General features: G+C 48.5%; 1 protein-coding gene and 1 long non-coding RNA gene across 2 annotated transcripts; one reads left to right on the top strand and one right to left on the bottom strand.

The window, feature by feature from the left end:
• Positions 1-248: 248 nt before the first annotated feature.
• On the bottom strand, positions 249-23279 carry LOC133271144 (uncharacterized). The gene is made up of 4 exons (XR_009744013.1): positions 22338-23279; positions 7987-8187; positions 6944-7035; positions 249-340 (listed from the first exon to the last, which is right to left on the bottom strand). It is a non-coding gene; the product is annotated as an uncharacterized LOC133271144 (long non-coding RNA).
• On the top strand, positions 16545-20470 carry LOC133271140 (myopalladin-like). The gene is made up of 6 exons (XM_061457012.1): positions 16545-16622; positions 17248-17310; positions 17849-17990; positions 18559-18582; positions 19093-19212; positions 19778-20470. The coding sequence occupies exons 2-6, from the start codon at positions 17248-17250 to the stop codon at positions 20035-20037; spliced, it is 609 nt and encodes a 202-aa protein (XP_061312996.1). The 5' UTR covers positions 16545-16622; the 3' UTR covers positions 20038-20470.
• Positions 23280-23886: the final 607 nt, after the last annotated feature.

The following is a 23886-nucleotide window of genomic DNA, read 5'->3' as shown; positions in this document are numbered from 1 at the left end:
CCATGACTCCACCAAGCTTCCTCCTGTCTCAGCCTTGAGGATGGGTGGTTGGTGCTCACCTGGGTGACAAGGAGCTCTGTCCCATCCCTCAGCCACAGAGCAGGCATCATCCCTTTTAGGTTGCTTGGCTACAAACCACTGCGGGAAGGCGCCCAAGAAGGAGAATTACCGCAGGACTCGGAGCTAGCAGCTGTAACTGTGCAGCCTCAACGCTCAGTGATGCCTCACCTGCTCAGCTGAAGGATGCTCTGAAGCGAGCGGTGGCTCGCCCGAGCAGACACAGGGCGCTGGTGCCATCTGCCGTCTGCTGGGTACTGGCGAGCCCAGGCAAGCCAACAGCCTGCAAGAGAGAATGGCTTGAGAAATGAATATCCGGAGTAAAAGAAAACCCTTGGGATGCCCGAGGGTCTCCTGTGGCCGTTCAGGGATAAATGGGGCTTTAGGCAAGATTTATTTGCATGGGAAGTATCACAAGGAAATCCTTGCTGACACAGACGTTAATGCTGCATGAAATGAGGCACAACACCCCTCCAGAAACAACGAGCGGGGCAAGAACAGAGAAGTGCTTACTTTAGGGTGAAATTACTCTTAGTTTAGCTTAGTTTTAGCTCCTCGAGCACGGCTCCTGGAGCTCATAAAGCCAGCAGGCCACAGAACACTCCAAGCACTTTTCCTGCTATTGGGGACACAGAACAAGGATCCATACAGAAAACCCAGACAGAAACCCAGTCTGCTCTCATTCCTCATTGACGGCACTGACAGAGGCTCACAAATCCTCATCCCTGACACTGCTGGGAGTCACCTCCCTGAAGCCTTCCTCCACCACACTCCTCCTCCTCCTCCTAAAGCAGAGCCATTTTCTCTGCTTGCAGGACCCCTTCAGTGGGGCAGGAGGTGACAAATCCCTAGGGAAGTGCTGGGATATCTCTACCCAGCATGGGGACAGAGGAGCTGCCCCCTGCCTGCTAAGGGTGACACCACTGCAGCCCCATGACCTGCGGGACTGCAACACAACCACTGCTCAGTTCGCATCCAGACCTGATACAGAGATGGCAGCTCCCAGGGTACTGGTTTGAGTTTGACAAAGGAGGGTGTTAATTTGCTGGGACTCAGTTCAGCTGCTTTGTATGAGAATCGTTCCACTGTCCTTCCAGAGGGTTATTTAAGGAGGTGATCCTGCCCCTCTACTCTGCTCTCGTGAGACCTCACCTGGAGCATTGTGTGCAGTTCTGGTGTCCTCAACATAAAAAGGACATGGAACTGTTAGAACAAGTCCAGAGGAGGCCACGAGGAGGATCAGGGACTGGAGCACCTCCTGTATGAAGACAGGCTGAGAAAGTTGGGGCTCTTCAGCCTGGAGAAGAAAAGGCTGCGTGGAGACCTCAGAGCAGCTTCCAGTATCTGAAGGGGGCCTATAGGGATGCTGGGGAGGGACTCTTCATTAGGGACTGTAGTGACAGGACAAGGGGTAATGGGTTCAAACTTAAACAGGGGAAGTTTAGATTGGATCTAAGGAGGAAATTCTTTCCTGTGAGGGTGGTGAGGCACTGGAATGGGTTGCCCAGGGAGGTTGTGAATGCCCCATCCCTGGCAGTGTTCAAAGCCAGGTTGGACGAAGGCTTGGGTGAGATGGTTTAGTGTGAGGTGTCCCTGCCCACGGCAGGGGGGTTGGAAATTGATGATCTCAAGGTCCTTTCCAGCCCTAACTATTCCATGATTCTATGGTTCTATTTATACTGACAACTGTGCCCTGCCTTTAGCACTTAAGCCTGCTCTCCACAGGTTTCACACCAGATACTGTGCCTCTCCCTACCCACTAACCACTGACAAAAGGTGCTGTGCCACGCAGAGAAGGCAGGTAGAGTATTAATGGCAGAGCACAGACAGTGCACTTTTGAAGTGTCCTTGCTTACGGGCATTGAAACCTGCGCATTGAGGGCCAGAGGTGCTTGTGTGGCCATGGGGAGCTGCAGCTGTTGGGGTGGCATTTGGAGCATGCAGAGGGAGCTATAAACAGCACGCCTGGGCGGTGTGAGAGGAGTGCAGGCGATCCACACACTGCATTTGTTCTGACCGGCTCTGGCAGGGTCAGAGCCTCTGCTTTAAGACATCTTTTCTACCCCAGTAAATTGGCTCTGTCTCCTGAGCATCAAAGGGAAAAGCCAATTCTAAAACCACTGTCGTGATGGGAAAGGGAAGGAAAATCACAATGAATGCAACCTTTTCTGCTCTAGGGTGCTTAGAGAAAGGCCAGGATAAAACATCCCTTTCTGAAAACAGCTCTAGCTGGATAAAACCCAGACCCCCAGCAATGGGGAACACTCACATACAATTCTGACATGCTTTGTGGAGCTGCATCATAATGCATCCTACAGAGGCTTATTAGGACCCAACTGGGGGCACATCAGTGCACTATCTCTATACATATCGGGTAAGTGTCCTACCCAGGACTGGCACACATCCAGCCATGCTCACCACTCCTCAGATTGCCTATAGATAAAAGCCTGTATAGCCCAGACCAGCAGAGGTTTGAGTTACAGTGGAAAATATATTAGATATGTCAAAATGTCTGTAGTTAAACCCAAGGGAATGCTGCCCAAACACATAGCTGTAAGATCATCCAATAAGCGGGTGCCTCGAGGCATCGCATAGGAACGTCTCTATTGCAAGGCTGTCAGTGATATTTAATTTGAGGGTAGTCAGTCTCCCCACGCACACACTGCTCTGGGGATTCAGTGTGCGGAGAGCAAGCAGGCACCTCTGCTAAGCCACTTTCAGAGCTTAACACTGGCAGATGATTGAGGACCTGTGCCAGCAATGCCACTTTGGTTACTCAATAACACGGTTCCACGTTACTCAAGCCCATCCGTAAACCTTTTCCACCACACTTGCTCAATCTCCTTGAAGTCTACAGAGATGTGCCAGCGTAATTTAGACGAGTACTTGCCTAACATCATTGAGATAATATGGATTTACACCAAGATACTCACGATAAGCATCTGGCTCAGTGAGAACATCATCTCTTTAGCAGAAAAACCAGTAACAGCAGGAGAGAGGTTAAATGTGTCCTTTGGTCCAAACGCAGCCCTCCCGTAACTCTGCATTGCTCCTCTGAAGCCAGAGGAACCATCCCAAGCCAAGTGTGGGGCTGGAGCAGTGCACTGTCAAAGGTGGAGGCAGCCCAACAGTCGCTGCTCTCAGAGAGCCTTGGTTCAGTTCAGTCACTCAGACCTGGCTGAGCCTACCAGTGAGGCCGGTTTCAGACAGGTTTGAGGGAGTGCAATCAGCCACACTTGGCTGAGCCCCTCCGTGTTTACCACCCACCTGGAGACCTCAGTGGGGAGAAGATAGGAAGGGCTCGGGGAGCCTCCCTGCGCACGCTCCCCTGCCTCTGGACCACAGGCAAGCTCCGACACCTTCTGGCAATGGCACCTCCGCGTGATTTAAACCTCCCCAGGCCTTGCTTCTGTTGGCAGGTGATTGCTATTTGCTTGCAATCGTGCCCATTGCACTGCACTGAGGATCTCCCAGAGGAAGAGCACTATTACCAGCAATGGGTACATGCAGATGCAGAGAACCATCCTTGCCCGCCTGTCTGCTCAGTGTCCTCTCTTTCAGCATCTTATCCTCAGCCAGCCTCTGACAACCAGAGCTAAACCACTCTTTGGGAAAGACCTTTGGGAAAGGCCTGCCAGGTACCTGGACCTGCTCTCTCTCCCCAAATCCATAGCACTGCCAAGCTCCCTCCTTATTCCAAGCTCCCTGTGACATGAACTCAGCTTCTTCACACAGGAGTGGGAATGTGTGCTGGATTTCCTTCCAGAAGTGAGAAGTTTCTTCCTGAACAATGAATCCACCATAAGAATTAACTCTCACTGTCAAAACTACCCTAGACAGCAACTTGCCAGAGAAGACACGTAGTTTGAAGGCAGGTCCATTCATTTTCACACCCAGACCATTTGTTACCTACGCTCCTCCATTCAGAAATCCCTTTGGAAAAAAGAAAGACCAAACCACTGCTCATCTGTCCCCGAGTTTGATGCGGTATAAATTGAAATGTCACTTCAGAGGCCCCTGACAAGGCACTTCAGGAAGAAGGGCCCCAGCACTTGTGGCCTTTGCGCCAGCTGCTTTCCCATTTTGGGAAGGGTTTAGGATGGCTGGAATAAGCCGGTCTCTTCCCACCAGCCTGCATTCGAGCCAGCATCAAAAGTTCATCTGTGCATTACGCCATCAAGAGAAGAGCAATAGCTGCAATTGATGGGGCTGGATTGAGCAGCCAGAGGATCCGAGTGAATCCCACGGGCTTGTGGCAGAGTTCCTTATCCACAGGAGGGGGAGAGCAGCACTCCTGGAGTTCAAGACCCCTCACAGGTCTTCAAGCACAGATGAGAACCAGGGAGGGAAAAGATAGCCAAAGGAAGCAGGGGCAGCTCCCAGAGCATCCCTACACCACAGCCCCTGCTGGAGGGCAGGATCCACCCATCCTCAGGCCCAGATGGCCTCGATGCAATGTGCAGGCACACAAAAAGATGACACAACCATTACTAACAGTGCCAGGAGAGATGCTTTAGCCAGAAGTGGTTGATACCTTTCCACACAGCTTTTGGCACTCAGCACAAACAAAGCAGGCAGGTAACTGGAACCCAGCTGTAAGCTGTATTTCCCAACTGGGAATCTGGGGAAGAGCTCCAGAACCCCACAGAAGGTGATCAATTCAGTGTACCTTAGACTGCTGGGCAAGGCTTTGCAAAGCACCAAGGTTATTTTCATGGTCACAAAGCTGGTGAAGGCTGACAATGCCCAGACTGAATGGGCTAACACCCCTTCAGCCTTGGGACTGCGCTGCTGTGGTAGAAGGCAAGATCCAACTGATTTATAGATGCTTTGAGAGCAATGGGCAGCTTTGCTTGGGGATCTCTCCTGTCCTTCATGCATCTACACAAAGCAATTCCTCCAAATGAGCTGTTAACTGTGATTTGGAGCCCTGGAATTCCCAGGACAGCACACTGCACTGGCACTGGGCACAGACACAACCTGCCCTTCAGCAATGCCCTCAGCTCCTTCTCCTATATGGCACCTCACTGCATAAAGCACCTTGCTTGAAACCTCAGCACGCAATGGCACTGTGCTTCTGGCATCATCAGGACATTACTTCAGCTCCCATAAGCTTTACACAGCTCTCCTACCAAGCCTGGAGAATGCTAATGTGAAACTGTTCAGGTCTGGCTACACCAAACCCAAGCTATCCCCCTGCATTCCTCAGCATCTGGGGAGAGGGGAGAGGCTCAGGTTTTCTTTATATTCCAAGTGAATAGGAAATTCTTTACATTCCAGATCTGTATGAGAGTCCTGCTTCTAATGAAGTTTCACTGCACTTCTCTTTCAAAGCAGAGAATCACAATCAACCTGAGCTGGCATCTTTCCATCACTCAGGACTGATAAATTATGAGGAAGTCTGGATCTGGCCGCTGTTGCATCTCACCACAGTAGAGCTGGTTTGTTCCAGCTAATGGTGCTGCTCTGCTGACTTCCAACCAGGCTGGGGAGCATAAATTGCTGCAGTTTATTCCCATCCAGCTGACATTCCCGCCATGCCATCACTCACAAGCAGGGATGTGAACATTAGACGTGTAACCCACCACCCCAGACAGCCTCAGTCCTCAGAGGGGAGTTGGTGCAGAGACTTCCCACTTCAAGACTCAACGCTGGCAGCAAGAGCCCCAGACCCAAACTGATGGCCTAGAGAGGTGAGTAACACTTTAATTTCTAACAATAATCGTGTTCTCTCGTTACTTGAGAGCTTTGCAGGGGTGGGGAGGAGAGGCAGGGATGTGATTTTTGATTTCAGAGAGCAGCGTTCCCCTTTCTGGCACACTGTGCCCTGCTCTTACCCGTGGGCTCACAAGGGTGGCCAGTTGAGCATCCCAGCAAACCAGGAGCTCTTACCCCAAAGCTCAGTCCTCCTGCCTGTATGAGCATCTCCTGCCCTCACACCAAGGAAACCCAGGACCTGTGGTTTCCAAAGCAAGAGACTCCACTGCCAACCAGAGTGCATCCGGCTCTACAGCACGTGTACATGGGGTGAAGCCATGAGCTTTGCCCCCTTTAACATCCAGCTTTATTAACAAGGCACTTTGCAAGCAGCCAACCCACCAATACTTCATTTAGTACCTTGGGCTGAGAGAAGAGGCAAGTGGTCCACAAGACACTCAGCTGAATGGGGGCTCAGGTGTCCATCAGCTGGGCTCCACAGCCACCTCCTAAACATGGCTCACAGGCAGGTTAAAAACAAAAGAGAAGGAATAGAGATGCTACAGAACCAGAGAATATAATGCATCTTCTCAGTGAGAGTCTTTCCATAGCACTGGGAACTGTGCAGAGTGGAGGGTATGGTGCTGGCTTTCATTAGATAAACTTTTAACTGTAGAAAACCTTGTCACAAGAGGGGAACAAAGAGAGTATGATCAGAAAACCTCTCCACCAGCTGGAAACAGGAGCAGGTATGTACTAGCATGAAATGCAACATGGGGCTAGAAAAATGAGTCCTGCCTCACTTTTCTGATGAAATGGCATTAAAATCTAAGGGTTTGGGTGCTGCACATCTATGGTTACAGAGCTAGAGCTCTGATCAATATTGGGTCAGGTGCAGACTAAATCAAGGCTGGCTTTCTAGGTTGCTTTTGGGTGGAAATGAACATCCTTGCTTTAGCGATGCCCTGTGCTGCCTGACAGGTCTGTGGATTTGTATGACACCAGCTGCTTCCATATCAAATGCTGTCCATGTAGTTAAAATTAGCCTGGTCTCATCTCCTGGGGGGGTCTGGCTGTGCAGCCCCCATCCTCCTATGTGGGCTCCCCAGGGATGAGGAGTTCACTGCTCGGCACAACCCAGGCCCACGGTACCCTGTGGAACCCGAATGCCACAGCCATTGATTGAAACTCACCTTTTGTCCTCCTTGGGCATGGGGTATGGCACATCCACTGTCATACGAGGTGTTTGTGAGAGCTTAAACACTCCAGTGTCGATGCTTCCTACAGACAGAAAACCATTAGACCAGGAGCACTTTTGGTTTTCATTCAAGGAACATCCATGCAAGATATTTAACAGTATGCAACGCTTTGTGCCAGCTCAGGTTTCTATGAAATGGCTTGGGGGTTGTAAAATTATTTCTCCAGAAAAAAAGCTTCTTTGGACTGTACAGCAATGGCTTAATTCAGGCAACTTGAATAACGATGGGTTTGGGAATTGGCACTTTTAACTGCTTCATAATCCACACCTTAGTTCTACAAACATGCCTCTAAACTAGAGTGTTCAGCGATATTCTGGTTATTTGCACTTTCCGTGCACGATTTATGCTCTGTGTAAAAGTTCTGAGGCTGGAACAGCTTTTATGCCATGGTTTACAGTGCAACAGGTAGGTCCCTGTTTTGGGTTTCTTGGCGATACTGCAGCACAAGCAATGGGATGAGACCCCCAGGCCAGCCCACCCCACGGCACTGCAGGCTGTGGTGCAGATGGCGAGCAGTGGCTGCCCGCATAGGTTCATGTGCCCGCCACAAACCCCTTAGTGCTGCTGTGGCACCTCCAGGAAGGTGCCTCTGGTCAGATCCTCACATTGGATTTGAACTCTCTGTGTTCAGCTCCACCAGCACTGCTCACCCACTGACTCAGCCCCACTCTGGAAGCACTGGCATTGCCTTTGCTGGTGGCCTGGCACACTGGAGCCGGGGCAGAGCCCCCAGCCGTGATTCCCTATAGACATGTGCTCAGCGTGAACAGTGCTGGTGGAGCTGAACACAGAGAAGGTTTTTAGGGCAGAAATCACTGCAAACACAGATGTGAGGTGATGAAGTGCAGCTGTGGGTAGCCTGGAGGATTGAGTGCTGGTGTTCCATGCACGGGCTCCCTGCCTGGGGCACAGGCTGGAAGCAGCACTTATGGCACTAGAGATCAGACACGGTGCATGAAACTCGGTCACTCACCTCCATTGTCACTGCAGCCCTCTCATTGCACAAGAGCACGGGCAGCACGGCGGCCTCACGAGCAGTGGGAAGAGAGGATAAGCAGGCTCAGGAGCTTTGATTCATCTCTGGATCCTCCAGCTTTGGTGACAACAGGTTTATAAGGCAGAAGCATCAGACCACCAGTCAGGACACGCTGTGGGATAACCACCCAAAACACACCTGTGAGACAGGAGATGACAGAAGTTATAGCACATGCTGCTTTGTGTAGCAGTTCAGAGAAAAAGACTATGCAGATTCCTTCGTACTGCTATCAGCCTGCAGATATCCCATTGGAACGTGCTCCCACCTGAGGATATACTTTATTCCTATTCAAAACAATTTAAATCAGCTAAGTCAAAGCAGGAGGCTCTGAGACACAAAAGGCTCTTTGTCCATTCTGGGGACACCTGGTATAGTAAAGTCATCCCGTGCGACGCTTCACAAAGAAGGGGGGACACAAGTGACAGGTCTGGGCTGGGGACAGCAGAGCTCAGAACACGCTGTGTTCTGCAGGAAGCGCCAATGGAACAGTACAGCCACGGACTGCAGAAGCAGCAAGTCATCACTGGAGCATGGATAGCAAAGCCGTGAGTCACACACACACACTGACCACACAATTCCAGCCTTCTCCCAAGGGGGGAGTGACATATCCACCTCCTGGGAAGGTGTGCCAGTATGAAGGATGGAGCTGGCTAGACTGGCTCCATTAACCTAATCCTCTTTGTGACTCACTGGAGAGTCATTGCTGTATTCAATGGTGGAGAGGTTAACATACCTGCTGGCTGGAGAGCTGGGATACTCTCTACTTTAAAGGGAAAAACATGGGTTGTACTTATGTATTAAGGGTGATGCTGTTTCATTATTCACTGCAGGTATCCATGGAGGAATGGGGATAGCATCCTCCAGCAGTCTGCAGTGAAAGGGAGAGCAGGAAGTTGATTCCTCCCCTCCTCATCCTCAGCTGGGCTCATGCAGACAGGAGGGGAACTAATCAGGCACACGACACACAGCTTTGTACTAAACCTGAGCAGCTCCACACTGCCCCAGTGCACCAGCTCTCCATGCAAGCACTGACAACACAGAGTCCTCAGCAAGTAGTAATCCAGAGCCTGTAGCTGTTTCCCCAGAGCTTACAGGAAATAACTTTGTCTAGCTTTGACACTACACAGCGTCCTAAGTGCAGAAATAGCCATTCCCAGGTTCTTTCCATAGCACTAAGCACTTGTCCTCAGGATCCACCCAAAGGACACTCAGCCTCCACCAAACACAGCCCCTGGGATGTGCAATGGGAACACCAAAGGCACGCAGAGCATGAGCAGCAGAAAGCAGGCAGGTGCCTTAGGATGCCCACATATACTACTGCCTTTACTCACATCTGCACGTACTCTACTTCCATGGCACCAGGGCCATCACACATTGCACTCCCTGCACAGTCTTCACGGGTCAGGCAGTCTGGGCTCAAAATCCTTCCACGTTCCTGTAATGCTCTGGCATGCAAAGAAGTGGGGTAGGGTTGGGGTTTTTTATAGGGAAGGAAGCAAACGATCCCTGTTTGACATGAATCTACCCACTTTAACAAGTATGGAGCCTCATGGTTTTAAGTGGAAGCTTAGCATCTCTTAAAATAAGCTCTAGGCGTCTTTTAATGTCGGTGCTCAAAAAGGGATTTAGGTCACTTGGTTCTAGGAACTCCAGTTTGACTCAAGTATCAGTCGGCGCTTCAGCTGTTATCCAAATAAGGGGAGGGAAAGCCAGGATTTTCCAGCCCTGAGAAACAGCTGTGCTCCAAAGAGGCATGTAAGAGGAGGGATAAAATTCATTCCCTCTCAGCCCTTGCTTGTGAGCCATCCCCAGCCATCGGATGGACAGCCCTGCTCTCCCACATGGAGAGGACCCCACTAGGCGGCCCCAGAGCCACACCAGGAGGGACTCTGGGCTGGATCAGGGACCTTCAAGGCAATCAAAAGGTGATTTGAAGGGAGAGGCTCTGCAGCCCCATCTCCTCACACTGCACTTGGAGAGGGATGTGTACCATGAGCAAAACCACCCTGAGTACATGCACCCCTTCATGCTGCCCATGGACACCAAAGTCCTGCAGACCTTCTGGCCATGAGAGGCACACACAGGGTGTGTTTGCAGATGCTCAACATCTCATCAGGGACATGCCTTAAATAATCCCAAGATTAAGTTTCCATTGTGCTTTTTCCTATATTAAAGCTACTGTTGCCCAAACGTCATCATACTCTCATCACAGAATCCCAGACTGGTTTGGGTTGGAAGGAAGCTTAAAGCCCATCCAGTTCCAACCCCTGCCACAGGCAGGGACACCTTCCACTAGAGCAGGTTGCTCCAAGCCCCTGTGTCCAACCTGCCCTTGAGCACTGCCAGGGATGGGGCAGCCACAGCTTCTCTGGGCACCCTGTGCCAGCGCCTCAGCACCCTCACAGGGAAGAGCTTCTGCCTAAGAGCTCATCTCAGTCTCCCCTCTGGCAGGTTAAAGCCATTCCCCTTGGCCTGTCCCTACAGGCCCTTGTCCAAAGCCCCTCTCCAGCTTTCCTGCAGCCCATTTAGGCACTGGAGCTGCTCTAAGGTCTCCCCTTCAGGAGCCTTCTCTTCTCCAGGCTGACCCAGCCCAGCTCTCTCAGCCTGGCTCCAGAGCAGAGCTGCTCCAGCCCTCTGATCACTGATGCTCTTTTCCTTGCCACATTCTGCTCTGTGCAATGCATGAACTCATCTTAAGCTTACAAAGACTTTCAAGCACGAAGCACAGGATGCACATTTCAGCAGCGTGCTGTTCTCTGTGCTTCAGAGTCTTTGTTAATCCCAGAGGGAACCTGTCCTTGGAAAGCCAACGCTCCTTTCTGGCCTTCCTGAACAGTACGTATGGAAACACCCCCAAGAGCGTCATACACAATTCTTGAGATGCAAACCCAATATCCTCCCTGCTCCATGGGAGGCATTAAAAACCTAATCCATAGAAAAAGAGCCTTTGAAATAGTTTATTTCAGTGCTACATGTTCTGAAAATACAAGACAAAAGACTGTCGGCAAGCCTCAAACCCAATCAGGACTCCGCATTTCTATTAATGCCTTATCAATGGCTACAATAACCTCTTCCAGCTATTTGCTTGTTTGCTGTATTTTATTATGCCTCAGCTGCTGCAAACCTGCCCTTTTCCCCTCTCAAAGAACACTCATTTGAGGAAATCACTGCACGGTTGGAAAGCATCACACTTTTCCCTGCAATCCAAGCGGTCACCTCGGGACCCTTGGTGTGTGGGAAGAGAAATGAAATCACACTCTTCTCACCTCCTACAGAAACCCTGTTATTCACACCCCAGGAGCAAACAGAAGCCACTTTCAACTCACACGTTCCCATCACCAAGGAACTCACAACTAGAAAGCTTGCTGCTGAAGTGGTGATAATTTCCCCCTTTAGCCATATGGCATAGAAGAAATAGAGCTCGAGACAGAGCCCACTGCCTTTGGGAGAGCCTCATTCTTTGCAGTCTTACGCTCAGATCACTGTTAAGCTGCACAGAGTAGTGGCACAAGATATGCAAGTGTCTAGCATCCACTCCCAAAGCTTGAACACCCCTATGAAAATGAGTAACACCATCAGGTACACGCAGATGGCTTGCAAAATGCATTGCTTTCCAACTGACTGAAAGTTATGTTCATACATCTATTTGAGCCTCTTTCTAATGCTGGTACATGAACATGATGATGCAGTCTAAGTCTGCCCCACTTCCAAGTGTAAATTTTAGCATGTTCTCCTCCACCCTAAGCACACTCTTTACAATGCAGTGTATTTGAGATCCAGCAGATGCTCATTTGGTTCCTAAAACAGATTTAATGGCTTTTCCATGATCTAAACACCTGGCAAAGGGACTCCACACAGCTTTAATACTTTCCTAACCCTGTGTTAAATTTGGCCTAGTGCTGCCTATAGCATAATTCTGCAGCCATGTCAACTATTCAGGTAATGCTAGAATGTCATCATTATGGTCTGTGTCAACAGCGTGATCTGTATGTACCTTGTAATCATTCTGGTGTTGGGTTGCAAAGGTCCTTGGGCTCTTCATTTGGCTGAGTCTAATTCTGTCCCCTTCACAAAGATCTAGAGTTACACTAAGTAAAGGTTGACATTTACATGAGACACTAGGACTGCTAAAATGACTCACCAAGGTAAAACCTTGGCTACATGTTCTTTCAAGGGCATAAACTGTGCAGTGCCAACATTTCATAGAACCCCAGGCTGATCTGGGTTGAAGGGACCTGAAAGCCCATCCAGTTCCAACCCCTGCCATGGGCAGGGACACCTTCCACTAGAGCAACTTGCTCCAAGCCCTGTGTCCAACCTGGCCTTGAACACTGCCAGGGATGGGGCAGCCACAGCTTCTCTGGGCATGCTGGAGTGAGTCACTACTCTCATATGAAGAGGATCTGCTGACCTGTAGTAGAAAGCTCTGTGCTTAGCAAGGCAAACCCAGAGAGAGGAGCACGTCATGCGTGGAGCTCGGCAGGACTCGGGAGTCTGAAAACAGATGGTTGAAGAAGCCTGGAGCATCACTCATCACTAAAGAAAAGGAGACGTGTCAGAGAGAAACCAGCGACCTTTCAGAGTCTTCCTGGAACCTGAGTGACCTTGTCTCATTTTTACTGCTGAGTTGGACAGCCACAGACACAGCCTCACACACAAGACAGCTTTGCACTGGCACAGAAGCCCATGACTTCAATCAGATGTAACCAGTCAGTAGTAGCAGGGCTGGTCAGCATTGCAGCCCGTGTCCAAATGCCCTCAGTGCATTTACTCTCTCAAATTCACTCTGCCCTTTAAAGCGGCACCAGGCACCACATTCAGCACACCTGAAAGTCTCCTGGTTTATTACGTTTCCTCAGCTCCAATGTTGTTAAGTCTCAATAAAAACCAGAAAACTCAGACTAAACCAGTGACTGTTCTGGTGATGAAGCTTATAACCCTTTTATCTATTCCCATGAACTCTCCTTTACCCAAATCCAATATCAGCAGTGAAAGCATCCAACACATTCACAAGAAGCAAACTGTGAAGTGGAAGGACCAGATGAGAACAGAGCATCAAACATAAACCATGCATGTGAAGGATGTTTTCTACAATCCAGGGTGCTGCAAGCAATGTGGGTTTCAAGGATGGCTTCAGCAGCCAAGCACAGACTTCCCAATGATGGGGTCTTCACTCAATTGAACTTGTAGGAGCTGCACTGGCAAGAGACCAGCCAAGCTTTCCTCTAGCACCGGCAGCTGCAGCATCACCTATATAACTGCCTGTGTTTACTGCATGAACACCAACTGCTTGGCATGCTACATGGCATCAGTCCAGTTTCCCATGCAACTTGGACAGGCATCATCTTTGGCCACGGACTCTGCCATGTCAGGTCTTAGCAATAATCACTGCAGTGAGGAACTAATGCCACACAACTGAGTAACTGTACTGAGCACAAATTCATAAGCTAACCCTATTCCTGCTTAGTGCTAAAATTCATTTCTTGTTTTATTGTGGCTGGAAACTTGTCAGAGGCTGTTCTTATCCAGTTCACTGGAGCAAGATCTCTCCAGGTTCTCTCTTCTCACTCCCAGCCTTTCTGAGCAAGCTTCACTGTGCTTTGATCTTAAACCACAACCTGTCCACTCCGACCACCCCACTTGCTCTTGCTAAGTCTGTGCCTTCTGTTTCTATGAGTGCCTTGCCTGATTCCAGACCAATCATGGACTTGGAAACAGAGTGGAACAGCCAAGAGTGAGGGCATGTCTATAGGAGAATTAAGTCTGTAGTACAGACAAAAAGGGGCCATAGATGCTCCAATGCAGTTTTGTTAATGCTGCTGCTGTGTGGAAGGATCTTTAAAGCAGGTATGTCAGCGCAGGAACCCCTTCCCCAACCTGCTTTTTCACTAGGGTAAAAGCCAGAAAGATCAAATCAAGTAATTTTACAGGTCCTGGAAACTGCCTGTGCTGAGCGGTACCTGATGGCTGCAAGGAGGCAATGGAATCAGTGCCACAGGGATCTGTGGTGGCCTACAGCCAGGATTGGTTTGCAGCAGGAACCCAGGGCAACTCAATAACATTGGCTTCCCAGGCCCTCCTCCCACATCCAAGCTGTCCTTGCATTACGGCACAGCCCTGTTGATGGCTCCATGACATAACCCTGGCCACGAGCCATCCTTCGACGGCCTGAGAGACACTTATAACTCCAGAGCAGCAGGCAGCAGTATGAAAGCCACGGGTGGTCCAAGTCCATGTGTAACAGGGGAGCTTGCTGCAGGTCTGGATGAGCCACCCAGTGCTCTCATCAGGAATGTCTGACTGCCTTACAGCAGTGATTGTCTCACGTGCCTGCCTGCAGTTGTCAAGTGGCTACAGCAGTCATATCCAACCAGTGAGAACGACAGAAAGCAGGAAAGAGCAGATCTCAAATGCATTATTTGGACCTGTCGTGGTTTAAACCCAGTCAGGTAACTTGTTCACTCACTCCCAGTGAGTGGTGCTGAGCTGACAACAATCGAGGTCCGTGTCCGTCTCCCCCCGCCCCGGGGCTCTCCCCTTCCCCGCTCCCGGAGGAACGGGGAGGAGGATCGAGAGAGTGCAACTCCCACGGGTTGAGACAAGAACAGTCCAGCAACAAATCACCACCGCTACTATCAGCTAAAACAATGATAAGGGAAAATAACAAGGGAAGAGAATACGATACCACCGGCCAAGAAAGCGAGTTCCACCCGGAAGCCCCTGTTCTTCCGGGTAACTCCCAGTTACCCCTCACCCCGGCCATGAAGTGCTGTGGTATGGAATACCTCCCCGGCTAGCCCGGGTCAGGCGCCCCGTCTCTGCTTCCTCACAGCTTCCCCTCCTCCCTGGCAGAGCATGAGCCTCACAAAGTCCTTGGTCAGGGTAAACATCACTTAGCAACAACCGAAAACATCGGCTTCACCAACACTGTTCTCAAGCTAGAAGTCAAAACACAGCACTGCACCAGTTAACACAAAGGAAAAACATGACTGCTACTGCTGAACCCAGGACAGGACCAAACAGCTATGCAAAGCCTCTGAAGGGTTCAGATGCAGGCACTGATGTTATCTGATGAGATGGGTATCTTTGTAGCTTACAGACCTGTTTGAGGTAACTAAATCCTAGTCTGTTGATGTGCCTCCATATTGCTACACCAAGCATCTATCTGTATAGCTACAAATAGGACTCCAAGATAGGGCGGCAGTCAGCTGGATGACCCCAAATTTGCAGTTACTCTACCTATTGTGTTACCAATATAAGTACCCAACAATGCCATACAGAACTGGGAGCATCAAGTGTAAGATTCACACCCTGAAGAAACACTCAGGTTGGTCTGACCTAGAGCAGAGAAACAAGTGCAGCCTTAAGGAGAGGTTTCTGACCTGCCAAGCCATCACCAGTCACATCGAATACTTAGCAGGCTGCAAGCACAAAGCAGAGCTGCCGCCGTGGTTGAACAGGCAGGAGCTCACAAGGCGACAGTTACAGTGGCCTTAGCAACTGATCCTTAAACAAACAACAGCTTTGCAACCATCTGCCAATACCTTAAGGTACTGTTTGCATGACCACAGACATAAACATAGGATTTGGTAGTAACATGACAGCATCAACTACCAGTCAATGTAGAATAAGGCTCTGAATCTGACACCACAGGTGCTAAGATGGGAGAGATGGTGAAAGGCTGGATTAACGGATGGGGAACACATATCCCAGGGCCCTCTTTAGCGAGCCAGCAAGTCAGGAGTATTGCATCACACCAAACAGATCACCAGGGGACATCATATATTGACATCCTACAGGCAGCAGAAAGTCAATTCAGTTGCTTCCACACCTTCTCCTTGCTGACAAACAGCATTCAACTCCTTCCCCGCAGCTAGAGCACAAGGCAGGCACAGAAGCACCATTCCCATGCCTCACACACGCTGCTGTCTCTCAGTCCAGAGCCACCTTTTTAATGCTCACTCCCAAAGCGGAGCATATGACAGCAGCACCGCTGCTCTGCTCCAAGCTATTCATCAAGGCAGCAGCTTTACTGACGCAGCTGAGCCCAGGAGAAGCAGGAGCAGCCTCTCTTGTTATAGTAAAAGGAAAGCAAAGATGAAATCTGTAAAGCTGTTATTGCCACTGTGAGCTAACAAGCTACCAGTAACCACTTCTTTTTATGTCAATCCAGTATGCTACAGTCCCTATAGAGAAGGATCTGGTAGGCGGTTTGTTTTCACTTCAGCTGGAGTAACAAGGGTTTTCTTTAGACTCTTTAGACTCTTCCATCTAAATCAAATCTAGAAAACCCTAACTCAGCCATGAAGCCAGGTTTTACAGGTGACTTGGATCCGTATCAACAACCTTGATTAAATGCCTCCATCCTCTGGAAGTGACCTGAGCCTAATCTCAAATACTAAGGATGCTCCCATTTTCAGTTCACAACCAGAGCCATCGGTGCATTGTAAGGGAAGGAGGCAGCTCTAAACACACACTGATTTATGTTTGTCTCTCCAGGTTCATAGCGTAAATCCAAAGGCTAAGCCTCCTTGCAAGTCCCAGCATCCTGGCAGGGCTGGAGGAATGCCACAGTAAGTACAAACATTGTTGGGTCAAGTATAATCAGCCTGCTAAAGTGTCTGCCTCCATCCTGCCCTTAAACAAGTGCACATCAATGCTCCACCATGGAACAAGCACATATCTTGGACTGCAAGTATTTGATCATCTTAAAACTGCCTTTCTTGCTTAAATAGAGACCTTGTTGTAACCTGTATGCTAGCTGAGCTTTAAAGGAGGATGTCAGGCAGAGAACCAAAGTTTCTGCTCATTTCTCTACATTCAGCCTCACTGTAGTCAGGTCGCTAAGATCAGCTAAACCACTTAGGGCTGTCGGTACAACAGGACAACTACTGGCAAGCAGCACTCCTTTTTAAATAGAGACTACAAGATATGGGCCACTAACTGGCTTATAGCTCCAAGATCAGCAGCATTTACTGGTTATCAGCTCTTCTTTCTGCTAACTTGGTGCTCACCATCCAGGGAGGCATTTCCTCTTGGAGCACTTGAATGGAGCCTCTCCACATGGTATTTATTAGGCTGGCACATGAACAATAGATAAAACACACTGACATCTTCTTCTGCTTCAAAGTAAAGTGCCAGCAACACAGCTGGGTTTGTGCATATGAGAAATTCAAGCTACTTTTCTTTGCTATATAGATGCAGAGTCCCTCAGCGAGCCTGACCGGATCTGCCTATGGAAGCGCTCCTGTGTTCACAAAGGTAAAGAGCACAAATATAGTTTGTTCTGCAACTACTAACATTACACTTTGAGTTTGCTCCATCCAAAGGTATTGTGAGGTTGGAACATTGGTTCATTTACAGTTCAAAAGAGTCAGGACGCTTCATTAGCGATGCTATCAAACTAACATCTTAATTAGTAAATGATCCAGACAGACAGAACCACTTACATGAATTCATCTCATTTACTCCTACAAAGGAGGCTGGAGTGGAAACCTCTCATAGTAACCTCCCTGACTATGCTGTATCCACTGGAATAGATGTTTTTTCCTGCTTTTGTATCATTATTTAAATGCATAAATAAGCTAAAGCTTTTTAATGAGCATAGATCTACGGGGGAGAAAACCCTCCATACACAACCCAGTACAAATGCATTTAGAATCAAATCAGCTACTCTAAGTGACATAAAAATATGGGCATTGGCTGATCATCTTTATTGAAGGGAGCATCATTCCATGATAATTCCTTCAATGGGGAAATACTTCCATCAGCCATTTAACACCATTTCTTCCTCCTCCAGGGTCTACAAAACATAAGAGCTACGAAGGGTCAGTTAGTGGTGTTTGAATGCCGCATCCGTGCTACACCCACCTTACAGGTTCACTGGTACAGAGAATATGACCAGATCATAGACTCTGCTGACTTCCGAATCCTAAGGAAAAGTAGGTATTCCTGTGCCTGTCTGATGTCATTTCACTGGGGCAGTGATAGGGCAGGAACAAGAACTGCTGTAAAAGTTAGGAGATTGTAGATGTCCATAGAGGCAGAGCTCAGTTTACAAGTATCAGATGAGCTGAAATCACAGACTGGGGTGCCAGAGCAATGTGTGAGCAGATCAGGCGTGATGGGAGGAGACTGCCATGCTGTTAGTTATTAATGGAAGCACTACTGAGCCATGGAGGCATTGTATAGTATAACTACTGATGAACATAGGAAATATAAGTACATTTTAAACCATTTATGATACTCCCAAGCATGAACTCATAGCTCCAGTGGAGCAAATTCACAGTAACTAACTCCACAGTCAGTGGAGCTCTTTCTCTATCACCTCAGGGGAGATGTGGTTGTACCATCAGGTTCCCCATCCACACCTGGGCTTTCCCTATCTGCGTAGTATTTCTCCTGATGGACACAGAGGGGTGGGAGCTGAGATGGGAAAGAAAGCAAGGGCTGAAGGTCTTTATTCTGGCATTATAACCATTGGATTTCTTTCTCTCTTATTTTGAGCAGAGGCTTGTTCATCAGCACTTCCTGGTAAGTACAGTGCAGTTTGTGTCAGACATCTCATCAGTTACTTACCCCACACTTAGTTCTTGTCACCTTATCCAAGATAAAACAACAGTGCTCAGAGGGTAGCCAGAGATAACATCCAGTGTCAGATGTAGAGCTCTCAAGTTCTTAGTTTTGACACAAGCATCTGAAAGACCCCGATGCTTTTCTCAACAGAGTATCCTGCATGTTAAGGGAAAACTATCACCCATTCTGACCTGTAATCTTCTCTGAGGTTTAAACTTGAGCAAGAGAACACAAAATTGAGCACAAGAAAACGTTCTTTGTTCCATTAAAGTCACAGGAGGAAAGACTCCTCCCTCAACTTTGCTCCTTCGGAATTCCTCGACTTCCTATGCGCTTTGCATCCCTTTTTATGCACTTCAGTGCTGCCAACCCCCGTCACTAAGTAACAGCCCTTCTGCAAGAACCACTTCCCACAAATTAACACTTGGCTTTGATGGTACAACAGCATGCCTCAATTTGTTATTCCAGAGGAAGTCTGCACCCTGGTTATTACAGAAGCTTTTCCAGAAGACTCTGGGATATTTAAATGTGTGGCTGAAAATGAATTTGGATCTGCAGCATCCAGTGCTCATCTCTCTGTGTCCCCAGGTAAGTACATGGGTTTCTTAGCTAAGCAACTAAGCACAAGAGAATTTGCTGCTGCTCAACATCAGGCAGAATCACAGATATTTGCCAAGCAGAAGCCAGACCCAAACACTTTGGTAGGCTCAAGAGAAACGTCCCAGAAATGCAGACTGCTTGGGTACCTCTCAAAACTGGAAGCAATTTGCTCTGTGTCTCTGCTTTTACCCTCTCTTCTTCCTAAGTCAAGGATGACAAGGTGCAAATGATGTCTCATCCCCGAGCTTCATCCCTTCAGGGATTCCAGCTTAGCCAATGCATTATCTGTACCTAACCTTGTTTATCATAACACATGACTGGTCTGGCTTGTGCTGAAAGCATCTCCAAACAGAGCAGCACCTCACATAAATCAAAGCCCATCAGCTGAGAAGGCAGGTTTGGCTGATGCAGCTGTGCAGGTTTCGGTCCATGCAGAGCACAGGCAGGCTGAACTCCCATCCACCTACACGGACAGGCCAGTTTCCCTTCCCCTGTTACCCCATCCCACTGTACTGGTGAACCAGCACTCACTTGTGGACACCTCTTCTTCCAGGAGCAAAAGAGCTGGAAAGCTTTGCAGGTGCTGCCCACAGGCCTGCTGTGCAAGTCACCATGAAGAAACCCACCTTCCCTAGGAACAGCCAGGCAGGAGCCAAGGAGCGAGACCTGGCTGGGCTGTCCTACAGCACAGAGCCCCCGGGCATGGGTGGTCGAGGAGAAGCCACAACCTTCGGGCAGATGAATTCCAAGAGTGAAGCTGATGATTTTCATGGAGCTTATGAGGATTCACCTCAGGCTTCACCTCTGCGGTAAGACAGCATCACATCCCGGGTTAGCTTTATACAATCCTTAGGGGATGGACTGTCTGGTGACCCCACAATTCAGCCATAAAGATCCTGAGACCCCATACATGAACAGGGAAAGAGGCAGATGCAGTAAACAGCATTTTCACCAGTGCCTATCTGTAAGTAACGTTAAAGCATGGCCCCAGATAATTCGTCTCTAGAAGACTTTTGGCGCCATAGCAGAGCATGAGGCAGAGGTGACAGTACCTGGGGTGCAGTTCTGTAGCCTCAGCCAAATGGCATCACCTCATGTTTCCATTTCCCATTCTGAATGAGAGCAATAAAACTCGAGATCCTGGCAGTGTGGTGCAGATGGTACCTGCAAAGCACTTTATGGAGGAAAAGCACTGAACCGGTGACCCACTGGATAGAATGCAAACTGTCCTGTGCCACAGCAGTGACACTCCCCACTCAGGACATGGAGGCTTTCCCCAAGGACAAAGTGTTCTATCTCATAACAAGGCTCGATCCAATTTCTGTCCCAAATGCAGCTCTCAAGTAGCTAATGCACTTACTGCATTGTTACTTATCCTGTTTCATTGCTCCACAGAAGCAAGTCAGAATGCACACCTTTCTTAGCAATTCCATCCCAATTTCTGTAGCGTTTCTCAGGTGTTTATAGGCAGAACAGAGACCTCAAATGGTGACAGTTAAGAGGTCCAAGGCCTGCAGAGTAAGCGTCCTCAGTTGTCTTTGTGAAGGCGAGAGCCACAAGGCAGACGTGTGCCTCCTCCCAGCTGAATGCCAGCGCTGCACTGCGGTGATCCTGTTACACTGTGTGTAAATGGATGTGTGGGACAGAAAGTGTTCTGTGGTATGGATTACTTTGGGATGTACTCAGCCACTTTAATTAAACTCAGTTATTTAACAGTTCTGAACACCCCTCTCCAAACTCACTACATGCAGCCTGCACGTGCTGTTGTCACCTTCAAGGATCACAAGCAGAGCATGTGAAGGCAGCACCCTGTTCAAGTCAACTCACCCTCAACTACCCCAGGTCCAACCACCTCGAGATAAGGCTGTTTGCTTGGGAGTACCTAATGCAGAACAACACTGCATTGCTTGGAATCATTACACGATGACTGTTTGAAACACAAGCACACTGCTAATAGTCTGCAGAGCAGAATTATAACCTTTCTAAAATAATCATTAGCATAATTACCTCCTGGAAGGGATGGGGCAGCAGGATATATTTGATGCCTGTCCTTTTAGAACAGGAGTAGCTCTCCAGCCTCTCCTAAAGGCAGCAAGAAGCCTGTGTTTTGGCATTAATAACAGGCAAGCTGTGGGGAAGCTCGTTTAGATGATACTTGCTGCTCAGGATGCCTGCTTGGAAAGTTTATCACTTGCAGCAGCAGCAGGGAGCTGTAGCACCTGATACCCTGCATGAAGGGATATAAAATACCACCAAAATCAGCTCTTAAAAATTTGGGTTATCTAAAACATTAACTAGTCTAGAACTGCAGAGTGCTTTCGATTGACAGTGATGCTGAACCACATTTTGGAAGGCGTTTACATGTCTCAAGATACACCAAGAAAACTATTAAAGTTTCTAGATATACCCATCTATGAGAGTTTAAATGTCTCTAAAGCCCACAGTCTTATTGCCATGTGCTTTGAAACATCATTCTGAATAGGACTCAGCATTGTAAATGTTGCTGCTACCTCAAACTAAGCAATCATCTCTAATGATGAGCTGTATAATAACTGTCTTGTTAGCCAGATTCAGCTGTGCAGCTCCCATGCAGCGTACATGGTTGCAACTGTATTACCAGAGACAAGAAGCAATACCAACAGTGTAGGACAGAACAAAGCTACTACTGAGGATAACTATAAAGTGAATGGAGTCCTCATACTCATGGTCTACAAAACATTGCTTAGCAACAGCTACTCCACAAGAGCTACAAAGCGCAGCTCTACAGGACTTGTCACTACCAGCTAGTCCTTTCTGAGCCCTTTGTATCTGCAGCTTACAGTGGCCTTCCCAATAGCCTTAAAGAGGAAGAACAAAATCTATACTGATTAGTATTAATCATGAACTAATTATATATTTATATATTATATTTATATGTATACCCCCAGGTAGCTTTTAAGAGGCCCTAATAAATAAGCAAGAGACTCTTAACGTTTTATGTAGGCAGTTTCTGCTGTATGAGTCAAGCAGGAGAACCCAATCAGACCCAACACTGTTCATAGAAAGTAAACTGAAGCAGTGCAGAAAAGCTGCTTTCTAACACCACGCAGTGCTGGGCAGTGCTATTAAGTTACCTTAGCATAGGCTGGGAGGTTTATTCCTCTGCCTCTATCGGTTCAGCTTCTAGTTCTTTCAATGCTATTCCTGCCTTCTGGATCTCGTGTTTTCCTGTTCCTTCTCTTCCACGCAAGCCATCCTAGTCGTGTCCAGTCTTTAAGCGCATAAAGCGATGCCTTGTAGGCAGCTTTACTTCTCAAACAAGCAGACCGCACTCTCATTGAAGAGTATGAGGTGCAGGGAGCCTGTGTGAGCACAGAGCCTGACCTTCAACATGCTCACAGCTCCCTACAGTCACCTTCTTTTAATACGCTGTGCAAACTAAAGGGGTTTTTAATCGTTATTGCTTAAAAAGCAAATTACCTCTCCAACCGCCAGCGCCTCACTTCCTCCCTTAATCACTCTCACGACGCGGAATTCGAGTAAATTAGCACTCAATTAACACCTGCCATGTAGATTTAGTTCACAAACAACAGGAGCTGATGTTTGAATACAAACACGAAGTGTGGATTAACTCCTGAAGCTCAGCTCTGCTTTAAGACCCATCAGTGCAGCAAAGGGAGGCAACTGAGGGACCCCGTGCAGCCCCGCTATGGGATGGGGGGTTTAAATAATAGTGTGTATGTTGGGCAAGAGCTGCTAAAGTATAATTAAGATAAATTAACATTATAGTTGTTTAAGTAAGATGTAATTAAGCATTGAGGCCCTTGATTAAAGGGATACAAATCACCTGACTTGCCAGCCAGCAGGATCTGTTGCTGTTCGGGTGAAAACACCACAGCTGCATCTTTTAATCCTAGAATGGTTTGTGTTGGAAGGGACCTTAAAGCTCATCCAGTTCCAACCCCTGCCACGGGCAGGGACACCTTCCACTAGAGCAGGTTGCTCCAAGCCCCTGCGTCCAACCTGCCCTTGAACACTGCCAGGGATGGGGCAGCCACAGCTTCTCTGGGCACCCTGTGCCAGCGCCTCAGCACCCTCAAAGGGAAGCATTGTTTCCTAACATCTCACCTAAATATCCCCTCTTTCGGGTTAAATCCGTTTTCCTTGTCCTGTCCCTACATGTCCTTGTAAAAAGCCCCTCTCCAGATTTCTTGTAGTCCCTTTAGGTATCGGAAGACTGTTACAAGGTCTCCTCAGAGCCTTCTTCAGGTTGAACAAGCCCAGATGTCTCAGGCTGTCTCCAGAGCAGAGGTGCTCTCTGAGCATCCTCATGGCCTCCTCTGGACTCACTCCAACAGGTCTGAGTAATCCAAGTAAATATCTGCAATAATATACACAAACAGCAACATAATCCCATAATATTTACCACCAAATGTATTTTATTTGCATTACCCCGTTTATGACCCTTCAGACAGATCCACCGGCACTGCCGCTGCTCTGATGAAGCAGAGGTGCGGGCAGCACCAGGCTTGGCCGGATCTGCTGCTGGGTGGTTGTTTAGAGATTTACCTCTGCCTTTCAAGTGTTGCCTTTAACCACGCAGCCTTACAAGCAGCAACAGAGCAGCGTCACTGCAGAGGTAGCTAACTAGCAAACGGATTAAAACAGGAATTCCAGTGAGAT

Source organism: Pezoporus flaviventris, unplaced genomic scaffold, assembly GCF_033815535.1.
Source record: "Pezoporus flaviventris isolate CSIRO_AGI_PZ_B2104156 unplaced genomic scaffold, CSIRO_AGI_Pfla_v1 ptg000023l, whole genome shotgun sequence".
NCBI classification, from domain to species: Eukaryota; Metazoa; Chordata; class Aves; order Psittaciformes; family Psittacidae; genus Pezoporus; species Pezoporus flaviventris.
This window is presented reverse-complemented; position numbering and strand designations above follow the sequence as displayed.

Coding starts and splice junctions, on each gene's coding strand:
- LOC133271140 (XM_061457012.1), top strand. CDS start 17,248: ATGCAGAGTCCCTCAGCGAGCCTGACCGGATCTGCCTATGGAAGCGCT. Junction 17,311..17,848: donor GCGCTCCTGTGTTCACAAAG/GTAAAGAGCACA, acceptor TTCCTCCTCCAG/GGTCTACAAAACATAAGAGC. Junction 18,583..19,092: donor TTGTTCATCAGCACTTCCTG/GTAAGTACAGTG, acceptor TTGTTATTCCAG/AGGAAGTCTGCACCCTGGTT.